Genomic DNA, 21,811 nt, shown 5'->3' with positions numbered 1-21,811 from the left:
AAATTGCAGCTTTAAATAGTACAGTGTAGTAATCTATGAAGTTTGTTTTCAGAATTTGCAAGCAAAATAATCTACTTACTGTGCATACGCTGACTTGAAGCAGAATATGAATGCCCCGCTTGCAGTCAGAATTATTCTGAATTTTTCATACTCCAATATGAATTACTTTGTGTCTGTATAGGTGGCAAACTCTGCTGTCAGTAGATGACCTGATAGAGAAACTAGTGAAGAAACTGGAACTGAATGGAGAATTAGACAACACGTACATCTTTTACACATCGGACAATGGCTTCCACACTGGTAAAATTTTCAATGCTTACTGAATGTTTGTAGAAGATCCAGGAATCGCATAACATTTCACCCTTGTGACCACTCCAGAAAACGGGAACAGCAGCTGTGGAAAACTGTAGACATGAGAAGTACTAATTTGAGTTGCAAACCAATCTGGAGTTGCAGTGTGGGGTGTTTGGGGATTTTATTGTTTGGTTGGTTTATGTTTCGTTGCGGTTTTTAGCATTCTCTACCACTGTATCCTGGTATACATAAAATTAGGACAGAAATGGAGGAAGGGTCTCTGTGTTCTGTAGGGAGAGTTGCCATGAAAGAGTTAACCAGTAAAAATCTGTCAAAGACCTGTCTGTCATGTTGTACAACTAAAAATGCAGCATCATTTAAGCTGTTAAACTTTGTAAGATACAGCTTACACTTTGAAGTTGTTTGTTCCTACCCTCCACTTTGTTAATGTAGTTCAGGTTAAGAACCTCTTCTGACTTCTTAAAAAATTGGTTGCTAGAAATTATGTAACACAAGACTCTTAAAATGTAAAACAAGAAGCCATTTAACTTTTTCCATTTTCTATTGTATAGGCCAGTTTTCCTTGCCAATAGACAAACGGCAGCTGTACGAGTTTGATATCAAAGTTCCATTGCTAGTTCGAGGACCAGGGATAAAACCAAATCAGACAAACAAGGTAAGAAAGAAGTTAAATCAGAGTATGGATTTACTTTTAATATTGTTTCACAGTTATCAACTATAGGTAATAATTCATCCTCCTGCATATATATGTATCAACGAAACGAAATATATAGATTGATAGAAAGTGCAAAGACCTCATTCTAAAAAGCTGTGTGCTTGTGCTTGAATCAGTAAATTTAAGTAATTGCAGGCTACAGAAATAAAACAGATGTGAAACTCACCTTCCAAAGACCCTACCATTGCCTGTGAATGTTACAGGGTCCATTAGCCTATAAAGATGAAATTAAGTAGTGTTTAGGTGTACCTAAAATTACAAGTACTTAAAATACAGAAGTCTCATTACATCTTTTGGTTCTGGTCTTCTGAACTAAGTTTTCCTCACCCTGCAGATGCTTGTTGCAAATATTGATTTGGGTCCCACTATTCTGGATATCGCGGGGTATGACTTGAATAAGACCCAGATGGATGGGATGTCACTGTTGCCGCTGTTGGTAAGTAGATGGACAGGGATAGTAACCTGTAATTCTTGCAGGGGTTATTCTTCAAAGTGAAGACTACTTCCTTTGATAGACTAGGTCGACTCATAACCCAGCTTCTTCTCTTTATGGCATTTTCACACGGGATGTTTGTGGCTTAGTGAAAAAAATAAGCGTGCTGTTTAAATGCAGATGTATTTTGGTAAGCCCTACAACTTTGGTCATTTTGTAACAGAAAGTTGTGCCATCCTTTGGCTAATCCTGCCATTGGTAGTAATTCCTTTTTTGAAGGCTGTATGTTGTTTCCACCTTGCATCTTTCCCTCCCCTTTTCCTTAGGATTTCTCAGCATAAACATAGGAGAAAAGCAAACTGCTCTTACTTAAATCTTTGGTTTGCCTCAATTTTCAGTAGAACTAGTGTTTCCCCCTAAACTCTGGAAAAATGCATGTAGTTTTATAAAGTAAACCTGACCTTTCCAATAAGTGAGCAGAAGCCTATTTAAATAAAGCTGCTTGCAGTTGATCCTTTTAGTTTTAATTAAATTTAGTCTATAAATTGAAGGCAGCTTACTTGGAAACGTAGGAGATCATCCAGATTTAAAACAGTGCTTTGCTTTTAAAACCTTGTATCCAAGCCTTAAGCTGTTCTTTAGACAGAAGCAGGTAAAAGGCATCTAGTTTAAACTCTGACAGAATCAAAACTGTGAAACTCATTGTTTTGCTCTATATGCCTGTGGTGGTGCTGTATATTAACTTTAAACTTCCCTCTCCCTCTGTCTTTTAAAATGCAGCTACAAATAGAGCAGCTTAAAACTTAGTTGCCTCTTAAAGCTGTTTATCTTTTCTTATGCCAAGGGTATCTCTTTCCATCTGTTGCGGTAGTCTCATATAAACCAAAGAGAAACACATGGCTCCTATTTTGCATTACTGCATGATTCTTTGTAAATTCAAGATAGTACTTTAGTACACCTTCTTGTGAGGGTTTTGTACTTTTTGGGTTGGATCCTTGTCTTCCAGCTACACAAGACATTCTAACCTAAGGCTGAATATTATTTTAAGACTGACCCAAACTAGGGACCGTGACTCAAAGTGCCTTGTAAGCAGTGAGAAGTGTTAGTGTTGTACCAGGCACGGAGAATTTCTTCTGTTTCACAGTGCAGTGAATATTGAGTCATGTTAACTTCTTGTCCTAGAGAGGAGACAAAAATGTGACGTGGAGATCAGATTTCTTGGTGGAGTACCAAGGAGAAGGATACAACGGCAGTGATCCTACCTGTCCTGGCCTAGGACCTGGTGTCACAGTAAGCAGGACAAGATTTGTTGATATTAGAAAATAGCTGCTGAATTAAACCTGTTTGTGGTGTGGACTCACCTGGTTCTATAAGTAAGCTCACAGTGTCTTGGTAAGTAGGAGCTAGCTCTGTAGGTCCTGTGCAGCATTTAAGAATTGGAGGGAGACATCCAGACACGCAGAACTGGTGTGTCCACATGACCGTACAGAACAGAGTCACCCTTTCAGTGGGAATCTGTAGGGCCTCAGGGTTGGAGAAATACGCAGGAAGGTGTGGACTTGGCAAAGTGGGTAGCAGTCACGTCATGTTCTTTCTAAACTTCCAGTGACCTGATTGCACAATTCTTATATGTAACTATTATTTAAGTCACTGGCTACTTCCTGAATCAAAGATGGTTTGCTTTAAGTAAAGCATCCCATCGGTGTTGTCTTTAGTAGTGTGTGTTGTGCTGCTGTTCTCTTCAGTGTATGTACATTAGCTTCCCAGACAAAATGCACTGGATCATGGTGAGTTCATTAACAACACTTTCTCAAATGTTGAAGAGCTGAGTTTTTGCTTAAAATCCCCAGTGGAGACTTGCATGTGTTAGACTAAGATCCTGGTGTTCATCAGTTAACTGCAGTTGGCTTGAGCTGGTATAGGCTCTAGGAAAAGGGTTGCTAGTTCACTTTTTTTCCTGCTCTGAAGTTTTTGTTCACTGCTCACTTCACAGCACTGCTTCCCAGACTGTGTCTGTGAAGATTCCTATAACAACACATATGCTTGTGTAAGGACACTGTCAACTTCCTGGGATCTGCAGTACTGTGAATTTGATGACCGGGAGGTAAGTCTGAGTAGCAGATGTGAACTGTTCACAACTGTGCTAGCGACTGTCTGCACTCTTATCTGCTCTCAAGGTTTCCATAAAGTACTCTGAAAAGCAGACTAGCATTGCTTGCAGGATAAACAGTGAAGTATTTATCTGCTGGTGAGAATGTTTGACCAAAACTCTGGTGGGGTTCTGGGAAGAAAAAAAACAGGGAGAGGGGGTGGGAGGGGAGTGAGGAAGGGACAATAGCCTAAACTATGATTATCGCCTTCTGGTATCACCTAACAGCCTCATGGGGAGCTGCGCTGGGGCTGGGTTCTGCTCTCTGTCCTACCCTAATTCCACGTGGCAGAGTCTTCTGTACGACAAACATTTTCTGTTACACTGTACCTCTGCTATTCCTATGTTCAGTGGCAACTCCTTTCCTCGGGAAGAACTGAAATCCCAGGCTGATCATTTCTCTTCTATTGCTCACTTATTTGCCTGGCAAAACAAGTATTTAAGTTACAACTGTGAGAAAGGTCTCTAACCTTATCTTAAGTTGTTTGGGTATAAGGGACATAATGTCCCACTTCAGAAACTGTTCAAATCTCGCTAGTGGAGCACCCGCTGTATGCACAAAACTTGGTGTGTTACAGGGCTGATCTTTACTTGTGCCCATTTGCACACAGTTGCTTCAGAGAGCATATTGGGTGTGAGGCGACCGGGTCACAAAGCTAATAAACTGCATTGTCAGCAGATGTGCAATAAATGCATAAACAGGCGGTATCCCCAGTTATCATGCCACCACACAAAACATCTTCTGATAGTCTACAATGAACAACTTAGAGCAGGGGAGTAAATCCCACAAGGTGGTTTTTGCAGTAAGATAGCAAGGAAGACTGTATAGGAGACCAAGATGCTGATTAGCAGACCCTGCCCTTCATTATTCCACTTTCTGACCATTTATGATGAAGTTAAATGAGTGTTGCAGCTTTCGTTGTAAAAGTAGACTCCAAAGTTGATCTGATAATACACCTCGTGTCACTTTTTTTTTTCGCAGTAAGAAGGTATGGCTGTGGCATTTCTGGGTCATTCAGCTTAGCTAGGTCAGCAAAATTAAGACTAATGGTATAGGGGAAGATGCAGCAATGTGGCTTTTAAAACCTTGCAGTGAACCTTACAAGCAAGCTTGCAACCAAAGTCTGTCCAGATGCATCTTTAAGTTAGACACAACCCAGCCAGTTTTAATCAACATCATCTGCAGTCATGCCTCCCACCCTATCTAGTGCAGACAAAACCTCGGCTGAATTCTTGATATGTTTGGCAAGTATTTGTCCCATGGAATGGTTTAGAGATTTAATGTACCAAAAAACAACTCCACCCTAAAATCCTCCAGATAAACCTTCTCAAAGCACACAAAAAAATCTTCTCAAAATGTGCACACACAAAAAAGCTTTCTTGTGTTAGGGTTATAGCGTACTTGTGCTCAGCATATTTTGTACATGTAGTCAAGACACCTGTCTGAGTTTGAGAGCTGGAAGTGCCTGATGAGCATATAATGGTGCTGTGATGGTCATGAGATTGTATTTTGATTGTATTTTGAGATCCATTAATGAAAAGACAGCCAGCTTAGCCATGGCCTCTTGCTGTGGTTTTACAGTCATTAGATGGGTTCCATTTATGTGTTAGAAAAAAATCCACAGTGTAGCGGATGAGCACTTCAGCTGGAAGTAAAAACTTTCCAACAATACCGTACTATCACAAAACTTTAGCTTTACCTACACACTTTCCTGTCTTTGACTGCTTAGCCACATGGCTAAGTATGGCTTATGTGTGGGGATGCTGCAATGTAGTTGAAAATAACAGTTGAGACTATATGCTGTTATAGTGTTCTTCCCAAATAATATGATTAAATGTTAATCAGCATTTAGGACTTAATACAGTGCAGGAACTTTCTTCTCCAGGTGTTTGTGGAAGTGTATAACTTGACTGCAGATCCACACCAGATCAATAACATTGCTAAAACGATTGATCAAGAAATTCTAGAAAAGATGAACTATCGATTAATGATGCTGCAGTCCTGTTCAGGAGCAACTTGCCGTACACCAGGTGTCTTCGATCCCGGGTAAACACTGGTTCAATTAATTATTATAATACTTTTAAATAGAACTATATATTTTTAAAATTAAACTTTTATAGAGGGTATTTATGATGGAATATAATATTACTGACATACATCCTGTTGTTTAATAGAGAAGCTTTCTTGATGCTTCTTTTCTAATGTTTAATCTCTATTTTAATTTAACGTACCAAATATAACTTGATGGTATTACTACTACTCCTTTAATCTTGTCAGCCATTGTTGACTTAGAATAGCTGAAGCTTACAGCTGTGCTGAGTAGTCAGAGACAAGTGACCTCAGGTTTGCCTGCAAACAAGGGGAAGCTCTGCAGGTTTCTGTAGGCAGGAATTTCCCAAATACTTGCTATGATTGTTCCTGGAGATGCTGCTAGCAAAGAATGTTTCCTGCAGGACCTAAGCTGTATGTTAGTCAGCTGTTGTAAGTGAATAGCACTTCTTACCTCAAAATTCAGTAATCATTTGGACTGAAGCTTTTTTAAGTGCTATTTAAAATGTCCTTACAGTTGTGCTACAGAAGTTTGTAGTTTGAGGCAGCAAAGCTTGCTGTTAAATGCATTTCCTGAATGCTTAATGTTATACATGCCAATATGCTGTTGGTATGTTGTAGCTAGTATTTATTTCTTTGGCGACTATCAGCTCCTTAGTTGTGTGTTGTTATAATTCATCTGTTGTAATATGTAGAGAGATTGTCCCTACTGCATACTGTCAAGAAAGCAAATATACGTGTAGCCTTGTACCAGACTTATTCTAGAAATAAGTTATTTCTAGAAGTGTTGGTCACAGCTCACACAGACTCTGTTCCTTTCTATAGGTACAGGTTTGACCCACGGCTCATGTTCAGCAATCACGGTGTTCGGGCTCGGAGGTTTTCTGCACAGTCCTTATAAGGCACTTAAGAACCTCTTGCAATCAGCTCCCACTGACCAGCTTCTCCAGTGACTGCAGCAGGTCTGTCTCTAATTCTCGCTGATCGCAGCTGCAAGACTTGTAATGGGCTATTCAAACCCTGTGCGGAAGAAAAAACCTTGTCTTTAGCTGGTTGCCTTGTGCAATATGTATTTTACAGCTGAACTGTAACTAAATCATTAGACACAGCTAATCTGTCTTGCTCAGATAGTTGATTACCACCTTTGTCTTTCAAGTACCTTTTCATATCACAGGCACAGAGGTGAACCTATGCCTGTGAATCTGAACAGTCTATTTTGTTCTAAAAATCAATAAATGCATATTTGAGTTGGGTTAGATAGGCAGGTGCTATTGCACAGTAATGCTCACCCATATTCAGTGTCACAGACTTTCTTAAAAGCTATGTTTAATTATAGGTTTCCTGTATTGAGCTCAAAGCTGTTAATGACAATAGCAAACTAGCCCAAAATAGCATAGGAAGGCATTAGTCAAAACTGTAGGATCTGACTAGCAAGTGTCTCGTGCAGAATTAAAATCCGTATGCTAAATATTCTCTTTCAATGAGACCACTTCAAATGAGACCAATGAATTTTGTAGGACAGCTTTGGTAGCTTGCAAACAAGAATGCAATTTCAACCTCCTTCTAGTTTGAAATGCTGAAATGGGTTACTACGTACTACTGAAAAAACTCTTGGGGTTTAATATAGGCTTCCTAGTGAGTTAAACAAGAGTGTTGAGACTAACAAGTATTCATATAACCGTGCCTGTGTTTTGAGCTAACTCTTAAGTCTGTTTTAATATATGAACAAAAGTAACATTAAAAAAAAAAATCCACAAAAAACCAGGGCACCACAGTAGAGTTGATCTGTCTCTAACCTCCAAATGTCTTGAATTGTCTAACATCTTGTGTTGATTAGATTGTTGAAGGTAAATTATTTTGAGAGCAAACTAGCCAAAAATAAATAAATCATTGCTCACTAGCAGTTAGGCTAAGAGGGCTATTTTAGGCAGTTTAAGTGCTTCATAGAGTGTTACTTTTTGTTTGAGACATAACTACTTGGAACCTGCAGTAAGTGGCCTTCACACCAAAGGACTGACGTCAGGTGTCTGACTGCAGTACATTATCACTTGGCTTCCCTTTGGAAGGGTGATGTTGTCTTTTCAACCTTCTGATTAGGATTATCTGAAATGCAGTCATCACTTGCACCCAAACTTGCATATCTTTCTAAATCTTGAAAAACACCCAAACTTGTGTTAGCATGTGACTTCTGTATGGATTCTTTGGCAAAACACCTTCTGGAAAGTGTGCATCTTTTGCAAGACAAGTTCATGTTGCTTGTGGGCAAATCAACTGTGTTATCAGGCAAGATAATCTTTCCCTTGTCAAACAAACTGACACACAACTATTTAGTGTTTAGTTATTTCAGATCTTTCACCTGAATAGAGAGCATGATGATTTCAACTTCTGTCACATAAAACCTTCTACTAAGTAATCATTAAGTAGGCAACAAAGTATGACTCTTTCAAAGCCATGAAGGTGCATACCCTGGTGCACAGATCCACAAACTGGATACAAGCAATGCTACAGTAAGATAAGCTGAACTTCCTTTGCTTTTAATTCTGAAGCACAGAAGTTGTCTTTCATGTAGCTTGGAGTTGCAAACTTCTGTGATGGTCTACAGGTTAGATTTTGTAGAGCTTTTGTCTCAAATCTAACTCATTGTTTCAAATCTCTAGAGTGACCAAATATTGAGACCAAAAAATCACTTGAAAGGTAACTCTTAAGCTGGAGCATCTGTATAAATGCAGAGGTTTTTGGATACTCAAACTACTTACACACTTTCAAATACTCAGGACTCTCTTTGCCTCCACTACAACTGTAGCTTTATCCTGTTCTTTGTTTCTCAAGCCTTAGTTATTGCCCATCAATACCCTTCAGGCTCTGTTTTGTCTTTAAAAACAAAACCAAAGTTGTTTTCATGCTCTCAAGCATTTTCTTGCACACTGAGGTAAACCTGAAGTTCATTTATGTAGCATTTTGCTCAGATTATTCTAGCAACATAGACTTGTTCTTTGTTTAAGCTTTATTTTGGTAGCTGTGTGGAGGCTAGAGAGAAATACATTGATTGCTGCACATTAAACCCTCAACAGTTCCATCTAATCTAGGTAATGTGTCAAGTTTCCACTTGGGTTAAGTTTCAGTGTAAGTAATGTGTGTTATGATGCTTCTTAATAGAAAAAAAAAAAACAACTTTGTTATGGGTAGAGATGTGTAACTAACACTATCTTTTCTTAGTGATCTTAAGCCATAACAAGGAAATTCTTTTGAATGATTTACTTTTTGCCTAATAACTAACATGAAGGTTGACAGAACTGATAGAGATTATTTAGTATGTGTGATCAGGTGTTCTACCCAAATTAACACTCTTGCTATCTGCACACACCTATAAAGCATTTTGTCTGTAACTAGGCTTAATAACTTAACACACTCACTATCAGAGAACCACACTATACCTGAAGTCTGTCAAATGTTGTCTTAAAGTGAAATTCAGAATGAAATTAATCAGTCCTTACTTAACCAAAAAGAGAACAGCAGTTCAGGAAAATATCTGCCTCACTCCCACTTTTTGATAAACACTTAAGAACTGTTCAGCAAAAGCATGTAGTTGTAAGAAGAACAGGAACCATTCCATTGCTTTTAGAGGAGTTTTTTGTCACTTGTCTTGTGCCTGTTTCCATGAAGCAGTTAATTCTGAGTATTTTTACAGCCTTGAATGAACAGTGTTAATTCTTATCCTTGATGATTAAAAAAATACTACGAAGGAACTTTGACTCGTATCCGGATCTAATTCCCAACTAAGTGATTTTAAAACTAAATGGTCTTCCTGGATATTCTATTTCATATGCTATTTGACCAGGGCTGTATCTGTACCTTGTGACTAAAGGCTAAATGAAAGGGCCTTACTGGTACAGAGTTGGGTTTAGGTAAAATGTGATTTTTTTATTATTATTATTTTTTAAAAATCATCATTATCAAAAGCAGAGCTGTGAATTTTAATGATCTGATCTGATAAAGTAGATACTATACAGGGAGAAATACAGTTACTAACTTTATTACATTATCCTAAACAAAAAAAACATTCAGTATCATCACTTCAGCATAAGTGACTACAGCTAGTACATGCTTACCCAGCATAGATAGGCCCAGTAAATGGGGCCTCTTCATTTTGAGGAATAAAGCTGTAACAGGGACACATAAATGCAAACACACACTCAAAGCAGGTATAATACCTTTTCAATCAAGTTAAATTTAAGACTGATTCTACAAGCTAAATACAATATTTTATCATAATGAAACAGCTGTTTATTGTGATTCAATTAAAATGAATTTTATTTGTATTACTCTCTGTATGTGAGCATACTTTGCTGTAGCATGTTGTAAGCATACTTAACTTCTGCTGTTTTGAATGTTTGGTTAGAAAGTGCCCTTCCAGAGGACCCTGTTCACTGCTGCACTGTTGGGAAAGAAAAAATAAACTGCCTATCAAACTTCCTACCTTTCTGTTACTGAATTTCAGTTAAACCTTTCCAAAGGATCAAACTGTGTCACACTTCTAAAGACTGAATTCCTAACTCATAAGTTTGTTCTCTGCTTACTGCCCTGCTGCCTAACAATGGCCACTAGTCAACTTTTCTGTGGTCACAGGGAACCTTATGTACAGCATCTAGCAAGACAACATGTGACTACTTTGCACCAGGAAGAAACACTGAGGTGAGAGAACAAATTTAAATGCAAGCTGTACTTGCTGATAATTCCTTGGAAACTGATGTAGCTGAATAGATGGAAAACTTTAATAAAAGAGACAATGGAGAAACTGCTGTTCATAATTAAAAGCAGTATGTTCTGCCTCTGGGAAAGAGGAAGAATAAAATCCTACATAAGGCTTTTTCCAAAATGGGACCTGTGAGCAACAAGAAGATACATGCTACTTGCTCACCCCAATCCCTGTTACAGAGTTGAATTCCTTGGATGATTCTGTGCAACTGTTTTAAAAATATATACATAACTTTTCTGAACTATAGAGCAAGGTGATTTGGTACCTTTAACCTATCTAAGTCTGAGGCTTTCACAAGCTTCTAAAACAAGTATTTCTGCATTGTATTTTCATTTCTGCTTAACCATGTAGTATCGGTTTCAGTTCTCCTTCAGTGATGTAGCAGTCTTCCATTAAGTAGAGAAAAAATATTTAACAGCTGCTTGAAACAACACTGCTATTTTTCTTTTGATGCTACAGCTTACAAAAACTATTAATGTTTACTGTAGCACCACAAGAAAAGGCAGCTCTGTATTACCTAGATACACCTTCCCATCATGCTCAAAGACATCACTGACAGCCCAAGTGATGCTACCATCAGGGTCATGGAAGCTTGCCACAATGTCTCCTTTGTTGTCAATTTCTAAGAACAAGCCATGTTTGTGAAGAAAAATGCTGTAGAATGATAAAGGAGTCACCTGTTTTAGAAAAAGAAACACACAGCATTAACACTCCATTCAAGGGGCAGGGGGGGGAACCTGTATGACTAGAAAGAAATGGCAATGCTACTGTATTGCTTTCTAGGTGTTGCTCTAGTCGGATTCAGCTGTCACTTAATCTTTTAATAATATCCACTGGACTGTGTCTAAAGCTGGCAGTCCAGTCATCATTCACTAATCTTAAAGTACAGTCAGTCAGTGCCTGCTTGCTCAAGGTGTGGATGTTGTTTGACCTGAAAAGCCACCCATTTTCTAAAGACAGGAATAAGAGGGACTTGATGGACCACAACTGAATCACCCACTTAAGCATTTTTCCTGTGCAAGTTCTAGGGAAAAGGCAGCATGGTTAATCATAACCAGCTCCATGACTCTTGCTTGGCAAGAATGACTTTGCAGAGTTTGATTCCTATAGCAAAATCCTCATATGTTGTGTAAAGGGTTCTTCACCTGCCATGACAATATCATGTTGCTATAAACAATGGGCTGAGAGCTTGCAATGATGGACTACTTTTATCAATACTGATTTTTCTACTTCCCAGTATTACCACAACAGTAAAACTACTGTGTTTTAATATGTAAAAAAGAAAACAATCCTCAAATGTTCCAGAAAAATCAATGTTAGTATGTGTTGGGACGCTGGCTGGTAAAGATTAAACAGTTGTCTCTTGTGTTTCCTAATGCAGAACAAGTTCTTTCATGCTTAAAAAATCAACATTTTTGTGACACTGATAGTTAATACTACACAGTGTCAAAGTTACCTTTGCAATAAATCTCTTCAGGGATGGATACGGTCCTAAGGCATCCAGAAAAGGAGAAAAGAAACCAGGAAAGCGAGTAGTAGATATTCCAACTCTGTATAAACCTGTGTTTGATAGTCTGATGTTGTCTGGATACCCAGGCAGGTTGTCCACAAAAACTTCCTTTTTTCCTGCATTAGCACCACTCACCCAATAGCTGCAAAAAGGGAATTTGGTATATGAGTTAAGAGTGGCTACTGCAAAATACAGCAAGCTTAACAGCATAGAAGATCCATCATTTTGATTCATGCAAGAATTTTTCAAAATACAGAAAAGGACTCTGCAGGAAGTAGTAAATGCAAAGAGGGACTAAACCTGAGTAATGGTGATTGGTCAAAAAACTCATTTTTCTACATGTAACATAAACACTACCCCCCTGTTCTATTAAATCTATGCATACAAAATATGCCTGTTAAATGAAAACTAATATTAAATTTGGCTTTAGAACTTCCGTGAAATAAAAAACTGTTAAAACACTGATTCCCTTTAAAATGGGAAAATTGGGTGTTACGCTAATCATCATAATCATGTAGTGACACTTGTCCTCTGAGGTCTTTTGTAACTGTAATAATGGAGTCATCGGGATAATTGTAATTGAGTCTGAGGGAATTAGGGCCCAATATATCAGTAAATAGGTATAAAAAACATTTGGCAGTAGAAAGAGCAACTGTTAATCTCTACCTAAATTAACTAAAACCTGTGACTCTTGCAACAGAAAAAAGTAATTTAGACTAAGTTTCCAATAGCAACCCTGTTAACTGCATATCTTCAGTTCATGTTTTTTGAAAACAAAAACCAGAAAAATAAGAACAAGAAAATCATGTCTACAAATAGATTAAAAACATGTAATATAAACTAACATGTAAGATTTTATATTTAGGAGGAGAATGATGTTTAACATACCGTATGATTCTACATATGCTGGTTTCTGCTATTAATATGTAATCCTCATAAGGAGACAGTGCAATCCCATTTGCCATGTACAAGCCACTGAGCACTGTTCTTCCTGTTCTTGTTACAGGGTCATAGGCCAAGAGGCGACCAAGATGGTTTGTTTCGATTACCTTAATCAATACATCTAATGAAAAACTAGGCTATCAAAATACCTGGTTTCAATTAGAACAGAAAATATTCAGAAGTTGTATTAACATAAAGTACATAAAAGCAGACTTTACAGAATGGCAGATGGCATCTTTATAAAAACAATAAGTTTGCACCACTAAAGGAGCAAAGGATTCTGTTCATGTGGTTTCCCAGGCTGATCACAGCATTCTTGCAAAAACAGAGGAACGTGGCAGTTATAAAGCCCAGTGTTCAAAACACGTTATACTGTAGTTCTTGCTTTAGCAAAACATTGAGGCCTATCGGGCTTCTGTGAACAATTACAACTTCTTCAAATCAAACCGGAAAGCATTCATGAGTGTTTTGCTAAAGCAAGTAAGCAGCTGACATTTTACTTCTGACATGAAATATTTTTAAGAAGTTTCTTCTGCTAAAAATCTGCAGGGCAGCTTTGAATTATATAAACATAAGCCCTGTGAAGAGGAAACTGCCTTTATGTTTGTCATTAGTACTGGCAAACCCTTGTCAAGTCTGAAATACTAAATCGCAAAGATGATGTACTACCAAACAATAATTCTGATAGCTTTAAGAAACAGCAAGTGACACATAAGACATTTCAACTATTCTTTTTTTTTCCTTTAATAACTTGGATCTTGATTCCCACCGCTTAAATTAAATATATTTCCCTTCATGTGATTTTTCTCCTTGCTTAATTTTATCCACAATTCTGGTAGTAAAGACAAGACTCAGTGTAAACTTTAAGTCTGTGACCTCACTGAATTTCAGCTTTACCAACAGTTTGTTCTAGATAAAGTTCTACTCAAAGGCTATGACTACACAGAAAAGATACCTTCAAGTACACCAGCTATTAGCTACCTTCCATTTACTGCAGTATAAGAGCATGCTTGTAGCTGTAATGGTATCCAGAGAGAAACTAACACTACAGTCTGGATTTTTACAGCATGTATCACATGACAATTTCTTTGGGTAGTCATACTGGGAAGGTTCCCCCCCCCCCCCCCGAAAGAGCCGCTACAGAATAGCACAGCCCATCCTCTGCCCCAGGGCTTGAACACGATGCATTCATAGCATGCTTGGCTAAAACACACAAGCACAAGCAAAAAAGCTTGTCTCTTCTGCAGCCTGGTACACAGTGCTGCCAGCACAAAAATTAACACTTAAGCTGCCTGAACAAATGGCCACAAATTACCTCATCTCACCTCGTATTTGTGATGTCGTCTTTCCCATTTGCTACTTGAATCCGTAAAATAAATCAAATTTTTCTTTGATATTTCTAATCCGTTTAGAAATTTGAAAGGAAGTCCATCCACACCTAGTTAATAAAAATTACTACTAATTAAAATAAGTACAAAACCACCAAGTGTTCAAAATTATTCCAATCCACACAAGCTTAAGATTTCAGATGTTTCAATTCCAAATCTCACAGTTAAGGCTATCCTTAAGTTGTCCCAAGCTGAAGTCCAACTCCAACTTACTTTCATGTGCAGGGAAATATGTTCAGGTTGCAGCCCAGTGTAACACATACCAAAGCAAAAGCCTCTGACAAACATTGTTGCTTTGGTTTTCTTCTATTTTTTAAACAAATCTTAAAAATATAAAGCCAATGAGCTTTCAATCAGTTCCAGTCCCCAAGGTCACTAGTACTGATCTCAAGTGATTTAAGTGCCTTGGTCTTCCAATTTATATATAAGCATGAGGACCAAATCCAAGCTCGATCTACTTCCCCACTAACTATAGTATCACCTTGTTCACTCGATAGCAGGAGGGTTTTCTCTCCTGTCCTTGGATTGACTTTGTGCAGGCCTAAGTAAGAATCCACCACAATCAAGTTACCATCCTGATCCATTCGGACTCCATGGGGCCGGCCACATATTGGTTCATAGTCTGGAGTTCCTGAGATACAAATCGGAACAAGTGTAAGACCAGGAGGTTGACAAAATGAAGATGCCAAAATGCAAAGGCCAAAAAGCACTAAACTATCATCCTTGAATAAACCAGATCTTTAAAAGCTTCCTTAAACTGTCTCTAAAAGTACCTTGCAAAGGAAGTGACAGTATAATGTCAGTCTAGTCATCTCTGTTCCTTGTTACTTAAGAAAAAAATTGCTCCCAACCTTCAGAGAAATTCAGCTCTACTCTGTTTTCGCAGACAACTTTAAAGATGACTGAAGAACTGGTAGAATTACTAAATCAGTAAAACAAAATGGATTAGCTGCTCTTTAATTTATATCCCCCAAGTAAAAGATGGGAGAAAAAACGCTTTTAGGAAAGATTTAACTAACTACTTCCCTTCAGCAGAGGTGCCCAAGTTCCAGAGGTGACATGAGAATCCTGTAAGTAATCCTCAGGTAAAACTACAAAAAACCAGATCTACCACGTTTAGTATTTTTATAGTGAATAATTTTCCTGAGAGCACTGAAATTAGTAAAGCTTGACACCCTACAGTTTTGTGACCTAATGCCCTCTACTCCGAAATGCGTATTTTCCCCTAGTACTCCAGTAAGCAAGGGACCACATACATTACAGCTCACTAGAGCTGTAACACATCAGTAACACAAGCTGACTGACTGTTTGACAGCTGCCAAAAAGTTAACAGCTGAATTCTGGTCTCACTCTGAACGGAACGATCATTTTGGTTTCATTTTTAGTTTCTTAACTTCCACATAGTCGATTATTTACATAGGACTCAAAAAAGTTCCGTAATCTTTGAGAATTCTTTCAAATTCAGCTGAGACTAGCCCACAGCACAGGGACTTTGGGGATAGGGAAAGCACCTACATAACTGTCACATTTTTAGGAAACCAGGCTAAAGCCAATCAGCTATTTTAATGGCCTTTCAGGCCTGCTTGAAAAAGCATCAAAAAGCAACAGGATAAAAACGTAAACATTTCAGTGTTTGTCTTCCTCATTTACAAGTAAGGAAGGAAAATGTGACCTTGCAGTCCAGTTAGTGGTACCAGGACATGCTATTCTGAGTCTCTGATTCCTTTGTAAGATTTGAAATGTTTCTAAAACACATTTTGACCTTGAGGCAGGAAAATAATTGGATAAATCATGTCTTTAGACCACCCTCAAAAAGCTTCATATAGAAGGACTTCTATAAAATGTTGTTCTTTATTTAAATGGCAATCCATGGCAAGTCTATCCAAGTCAGTCTGAAGGGCTAGAGAAGTGTGCCATTATGCCTTAATCCTGCCTACATTAGGAAAAACTACAAGATAGCAGTAGGCTTCTCTTACAAATTTGCACAAAAGATTCAGAAAATGTTAACAGTAGCTAAAATAGCACTTCAATTTCTCATTCAGTGACATTTATATGAACAAGTTTGTTGTCATTTTCACATCAAAACTGTCGCTCACCACATTCCGGCATATCCTGCCCCATTTGAGTAATGAAATGCAGCTGATCACCACTGATCATCCACAGTTTCCCATCCACGGTACCAGTGTAGATATTACCTTAAAATAAGTATATTAGAAGACTGTTTTCAAAGGGACCAAGGCAAATAAGACACTATAAAAGAAGGATATTCCTCATTATTGTGAGCCCTTCCTTCTTGCTCCTAATTTATATATTCTATGCACACACAAAGCAATGAAACAGACAGGAAACCATACAGCTTACTTTAAATTTTATCTATTATTTATTTATTTATTTTTATATTATTTATATATTCATATAATAATTTATATAATTTAAAATTAAATAATTTTTAAATTTTATATACTACTAATAAAATATTTATATAATAAATATTTATGTATTTATTTATATTAAATTATATATTTAAAAATAATTTTATAAAGCAGAAAGAGCAATAATAAATTGGAGATTAGAAAAAATATTAATTGTTCATATGTTTATTTTAAATAAACATAATACAGTAGAAACTATCTTAAGACTCCTCTGGGTTAGCAGCAAACAAAGGCATCAAGGACGGGACTAAAGATTCATAGTGATATTCTCATACTGTCAGTGAAAATCAGTGAAAGCGTTAGCAGAGCTCACACGATCTACCTTTTTGTCCTGAGGGTTCTGCCATGTTATCAGCTAGCTAAAATGTTCAGTAGATGAAAGGGAAACATTACAATGACTGATCCAAAACAAGAAAGTAACCCTTCTCCTAGGACATTAAAATCCTGAGGGGAAAAAAAAAAGTTTGGGTTTTTTTTAAGCGGTGATATTTTGCTTTGGTTTTGAACCACCAGAGTAATACCAGAAATGTGTAAGTTTGCATTAAAGGACTAAGCATTTTTTTATTGGATACCGGCTCAGCGGTTGCTTTTTCCTCTGCTTTTCAAGTGCTTAAATTAGCAAGGCAAAAACCTCACAAGAAGTCTTCAAATCTTTTGACGTTGTATTCTAACCCCAAAAACTTCTGTGTAGAGTATCAAAGGAAAAACACTAGCAGTGATTAAGCCCCACCTTTGAAAAATAGCATCCTCCTATCTTTTGACTAGTCCAGGCTCTGAAATAGTACAATGCACGTGACCAATCCTAGACTTACTGTTCAACAAAATACACTTCTAGCGTAAAGTCTGTTAACAGGAAACATTCCCCTGATTTGTCTTTTATATACATAGATTGAACTAAAGTAGACATTATTTTCTTTACATGTGACCTGCATTTTCACCCCAGCCTTGTTTACATTTAAAAATGTGCACTGTCACTTGGCGACAGGTGTTAAAAGATACTCCATAGAAGTTATGCTACCTTTCTGTGCCAATATTACTAAAAAACACAGATTCTGACTTTGTCTAGTGAGCACTTACACCAGAGCAGATAAACAGATATAAAAATGTCTAGCATCTGCTCACTCACATCTATGGAAAAATGTTATGAGCAAATAGGACAGATTCTCAAAGTATCAGCTGTCAGATCTAGATGAAAAGAATTGTCTAGGATTACTGGCATACAGAAAGCACCTGTTTATCTGAAGGGAGGACTTCAGAGCCACTGTTCAATACAACAACTTTGCCTGGGAAAAAACAGAGGCTGAGCTTTGCTGTCATAAAATATACTGGCATTCTAATGCCTCCCGAGGCATGTTGGAAACAGCTGAAATTTCTGATCACATATCAGATTCTGTATTTGAAGAGAGAAATCTTAGACTTGTAATGCTATTTTCTATCATGCTACACACTAGGCTATGATGCTATATTTAGATTTACATACTAGTGGGTTTTGCACTAGACTTCTCTCATGGGTATTTGTAGTAACGTGAAGGCAAAACAGAACTACTCTAGTTACCGGTAATATCCTGTCTTATTCCTATGGAAATCAGGCAACATCACCACAAAACTTACTACAACCTTGGTCATACTGTATGATTTCAACTGACTGAATACAGTCTCCTAAAACATCCTTAAATTCCGGGAAGAATCCATGGTAGAACTAACACACTCAAAAAAAATAGAACCAAAACAGTGTTTTATACAGCATAATGAAAGAGGTTAGATTTGGCAACACAGAGCATTTGCAGGATTAGTCCTCATATTTGAAATATACTCTGCAAAACTCCAGTTATGAACGCTACCCTTTCTGAAAGTTGTAGAGGAAGAGGTAGAGAACAAAAAGTGTGATAAAAGGACAATTTAAAACAGCACCTTTGAGGAAAGCAGGAAGGAAACAGCTTTGAGAAGACATTTGCTAGGAATGGGTGCCTCAATGCAAGGTGTTGAGCTAGGTCCCTTCCAGGCCTATGCTGCTATGACTGAAAAGACTTCTAATTTCAGCTTGCACAATGGCAAACAAGAACATTCCAGATGATTACCTCTCACCTCCGTAGCACGCAAGACGGTATCTTTTGGACAAACATTTCCTGGGCTATTCAATATTTCCTTGAAAAATACCATAAAACTAGCACCAGCAGTAAGGGAGGGTGTCAGAACTGCCTGGCTCAAGCTGCTCTGGACTGGGAGTTGCCTACTTCTCTGTACTGGCTACTACAGGGATCTATTTTATCCACTTACACATCAAGAGGAAAATAATTCCTCCAAAACAGGTAAGTCCCGAGTCCACAGCACTAAACCTGTCCCCTAAACAGAAGATCACAGCGTCTCTCCTCTGTTTGGCTTGAACTTTCATTGCAGTCCCTACTTTGTTCACATGCTGGGTAAGAGAGTGGTTGGAAAGATGTGAAACGTGCGACCTGTTACCACCTCAGCTCTCTGCTTCCCACTATCTGTAAGGTTCCTGCACCTACCATTTTGCCACCGCACAGCTGCCAAACAACCAAGATGAATTATGTGGATAGGTAAAAGGAGGTTTTATATTACTGCGAAAAGTTCTTTTATATTCCAAGCCGCTCTAAAAATATGTTTTCGTTAACTATGCAAATTTTAAAACAGCTTCATTTGCCTCCCTCTTCAGCTCTGTGTTCAATAACAGCTTTTGAAATAAGAGCATGTTGAACTCAGTAACTGAACTCGAGCAGCAAATTAACACTACTTTTGGAGACCTGAAACGGAAAAAAACCAAGGAAAGCTTATCACGAGGTCTATGTCAAAAGCCCAAGCTTAGACTCACATTTGGAAGAATTCCCACAAAAATCTTTAGCTGTTTTTGCATGCTACTTTTAAAGAATATGCCATTTTACAACTTTTTAAAATTATATTTTAATACAACTTCTATATATTGCCAATTTGTGGTTCTGTGTTTTTTAATATAGCAGTAGGATGTTTGCTGTGTCCTTGGAAGCAGCAGACAACAAAATGTTCTGGAATATTTCCAGTGAAATATTTATAAATGTGAAGATATGGAAGAACATACAATTGCCACAATATTTTTGGAGCAATCATTTAGCAAACATTCCTATTTTTCTTTATTTGGATTTAAACTTCTAAAGTCTCCTCTTTTAATAACTTGACCAAGCAGATGTATCAGATGTATGACATGTAGCAGATGTATAGCTTGACCCATTTGGAAGTTATCTACTTGCCTTCATCATCAACAGTAAAAGACTCAGGACCTTTCAGTTGTCCTGTGAAGATTCTTTGTCCACTCTGAAGCTTTTTATTCACTTGCAATGACCCAACTAAGGCAGGAGGTGGCTTTTCAAAACTGCACCAAATGAATTATAAATAAGATGTAAGAAACAAGACAACATTGGCTATAAAATTATTTGAAGAGAAAGTAATAGGACTTTATTCCAGAGACACCAGTAGCAAGGTATTCTCTTTTATTAAAGAATTTGTTAAAACTATTACTTCAAACTAAATTAACAATTCTGTGGAGCCTGCAGCCCAGGCTACAAAGAATACAGACTTTTTAGGATATTTTTTTTTCCTGAAATCAGTACAAACATAAAAATTGCCATCTTCCTAGAGAGTTTTATTTCCCATCATTAGTCTGAGATCTACTAACAATCTCTCTACATGTATGTATGAATACTGCACTGGTCAGCATGGTTTTGCTTGAAATGCACAAGTGTTTCTATTTTCCAGTTTTATATGAGAAACATAGCTTCTCCTGCATATAAACTTAAGTAGCATGCTTTATATGCTCCTGCAGAATGAAAAGTATAGGATATTGCCCAACAAACACAAGAATGCTACTGAACTTTAAAATTAAGCAAGGGAACATACGTGAACGGTTCTGGATCAATGGGAGATGGTAAAAAGTAAACACTAGCAAAAGTCACAAGGACTGCAGCTGGAAACCCCCATGCTGGGAACCTGGGAGGAAAAGAAAACAATTGTATACTCATGCACATATAGGAGGAGGGCAGGAGGAGAGTAAGAAGAGTCAATTTTTTTTTCAAAAGTTAAAAAATTTCAGTGCTAAAAATTAAGACTGAAGGCGGACAAAGCAGACCGCAACAACCTGGTGATCCCTGCCATGGAGAGTTAATGGCCCAGCTGCTACACGGTCAATACTGCCATCCTGCTCTGCCTCCGCACTGGAGCTCCTCCAGTCTCCGGATGGGCGATCCAGCTCCTGAACCAGCTGAAAACCACAAGGTTTCTTTTGCTGAGTTGTATTTCTAGTAGTACATAACTGCTGTAGGCAGAGACACAAGCCCAGTTACTTGTGTGGTGACCAACTTTGCTGACTCTACTGTCTTTAAGGCCTTTTACCAACCTTACCCTAGCTGAGTAGTGGAGTATTTGCTATTAACAGGTTTTACCAAGTGCATATATAGTCATAATGTGGTTGTTGCACATATGAAGCTATGGGGTCTCACATGAATCAGCCTTCAAGGAACTGGTCAAACCATTATCATCTCCTCTGCTGCAGGGCTGCAATGCCCAGGAAAGAGCAACAGAAAGACCAAAGCAAACAGCAAAGTACCTCTGTTCTTCCAATTCTATTAGGGAGGATTAAACCATTTTTAAGAAACACAAAATACGTAACCAGAAAATTAAACATACACGTTGTCAGAGAAAACCACTACAAAGCATTTAAAGGACATGGGATAAAAAGGGCTGAAAGGCATTTCCTGAGGAAGGAGGACCTGGATCTGTGTCTCTGCAAGAGTTTTTTTTATAGGAAGAAACCACTCGCCCGTGGGCTTTCCCACCCAACTAAGGCAGGGCAGCACCCACTTCGGGCCCGCGGCTCCGCTCCCTCTGTGACAACAGAAAAGCCCTGCTCCGGCCCTGCCCGCCGTCTTCGTGAGGTAAAACATGGCGGGCCCGCAGCCCTCGGCTCTCTCCACTTCCCCCACCGCTGCCCGCCCGGGGGAGACCTCTCCTCACGCACAGCCACCAGCCTTCACGGGGGCGGGAAGACGCCACCGCCCTCCTCCCTCCCACGGAGCCCAGCGCTTACATGGCGTCGCGGCGGGCGGCCCCCGCCTCGGAGGACGGCGCGGC

General features: G+C 38.3%; 2 protein-coding genes across 3 annotated transcripts in view; one reads left to right on the top strand and one right to left on the bottom strand.

Moving 5' to 3' along the window:
* Positions 1 to 9,586, top strand: part of GNS (glucosamine (N-acetyl)-6-sulfatase) — a 21,261-nt gene extending 11,675 nt beyond the window's left edge. Inside the window, exons 8-14 of the mRNA XM_075495015.1 lie at positions 182 to 300; positions 867 to 970; positions 1,365 to 1,466; positions 2,646 to 2,753; positions 3,457 to 3,567; positions 5,499 to 5,659; positions 6,488 to 9,586. Of these exons, the coding sequence (XP_075351130.1) occupies positions 182 to 300; positions 867 to 970; positions 1,365 to 1,466; positions 2,646 to 2,753; positions 3,457 to 3,567; positions 5,499 to 5,659; positions 6,488 to 6,563 (781 nt within the window). The 3' untranslated portion in view covers positions 6,564 to 9,586. The remainder of the gene's footprint in view (positions 1 to 181; positions 301 to 866; positions 971 to 1,364; positions 1,467 to 2,645; positions 2,754 to 3,456; positions 3,568 to 5,498; positions 5,660 to 6,487) is intronic.
* On the bottom strand, positions 3,819 to 21,811 carry LOC142406305 (adipocyte plasma membrane-associated protein-like). Of its 2 annotated transcripts, XM_075495039.1 has the most exons (11): positions 21,768 to 21,811; positions 20,820 to 20,933; positions 20,582 to 20,671; positions 19,936 to 20,057; positions 16,355 to 16,453; positions 14,740 to 14,889; positions 14,196 to 14,308; positions 12,817 to 12,977; positions 11,875 to 12,070; positions 10,936 to 11,095; positions 3,819 to 4,035 (listed from the first exon to the last, which is right to left on the bottom strand). In XM_075495039.1, the coding sequence occupies exons 2-11, from the start codon at positions 20,834 to 20,836 to the stop codon at positions 4,028 to 4,030; spliced, it is 1,116 nt and encodes a 371-aa protein (XP_075351154.1). In that variant the 5' UTR covers positions 20,837 to 20,933; positions 21,768 to 21,811; the 3' UTR covers positions 3,819 to 4,027. The 2 variants fall into 2 exon arrangements, with proteins under 2 accessions (XP_075351154.1, XP_075351144.1); XM_075495029.1 differs by lacking the exon at positions 3,819 to 4,035 and having other exon boundaries at positions 10,272 to 11,095.

This window comes from Mycteria americana, chromosome 1 (genome assembly GCF_035582795.1).
Source record: "Mycteria americana isolate JAX WOST 10 ecotype Jacksonville Zoo and Gardens chromosome 1, USCA_MyAme_1.0, whole genome shotgun sequence".
In the NCBI taxonomy this organism is placed as follows: domain Eukaryota; kingdom Metazoa; phylum Chordata; class Aves; order Ciconiiformes; family Ciconiidae; genus Mycteria; species Mycteria americana.
Note: the sequence above shows the minus strand (reverse complement) of the source record. Positions and strands in the feature narration are given on the sequence as shown.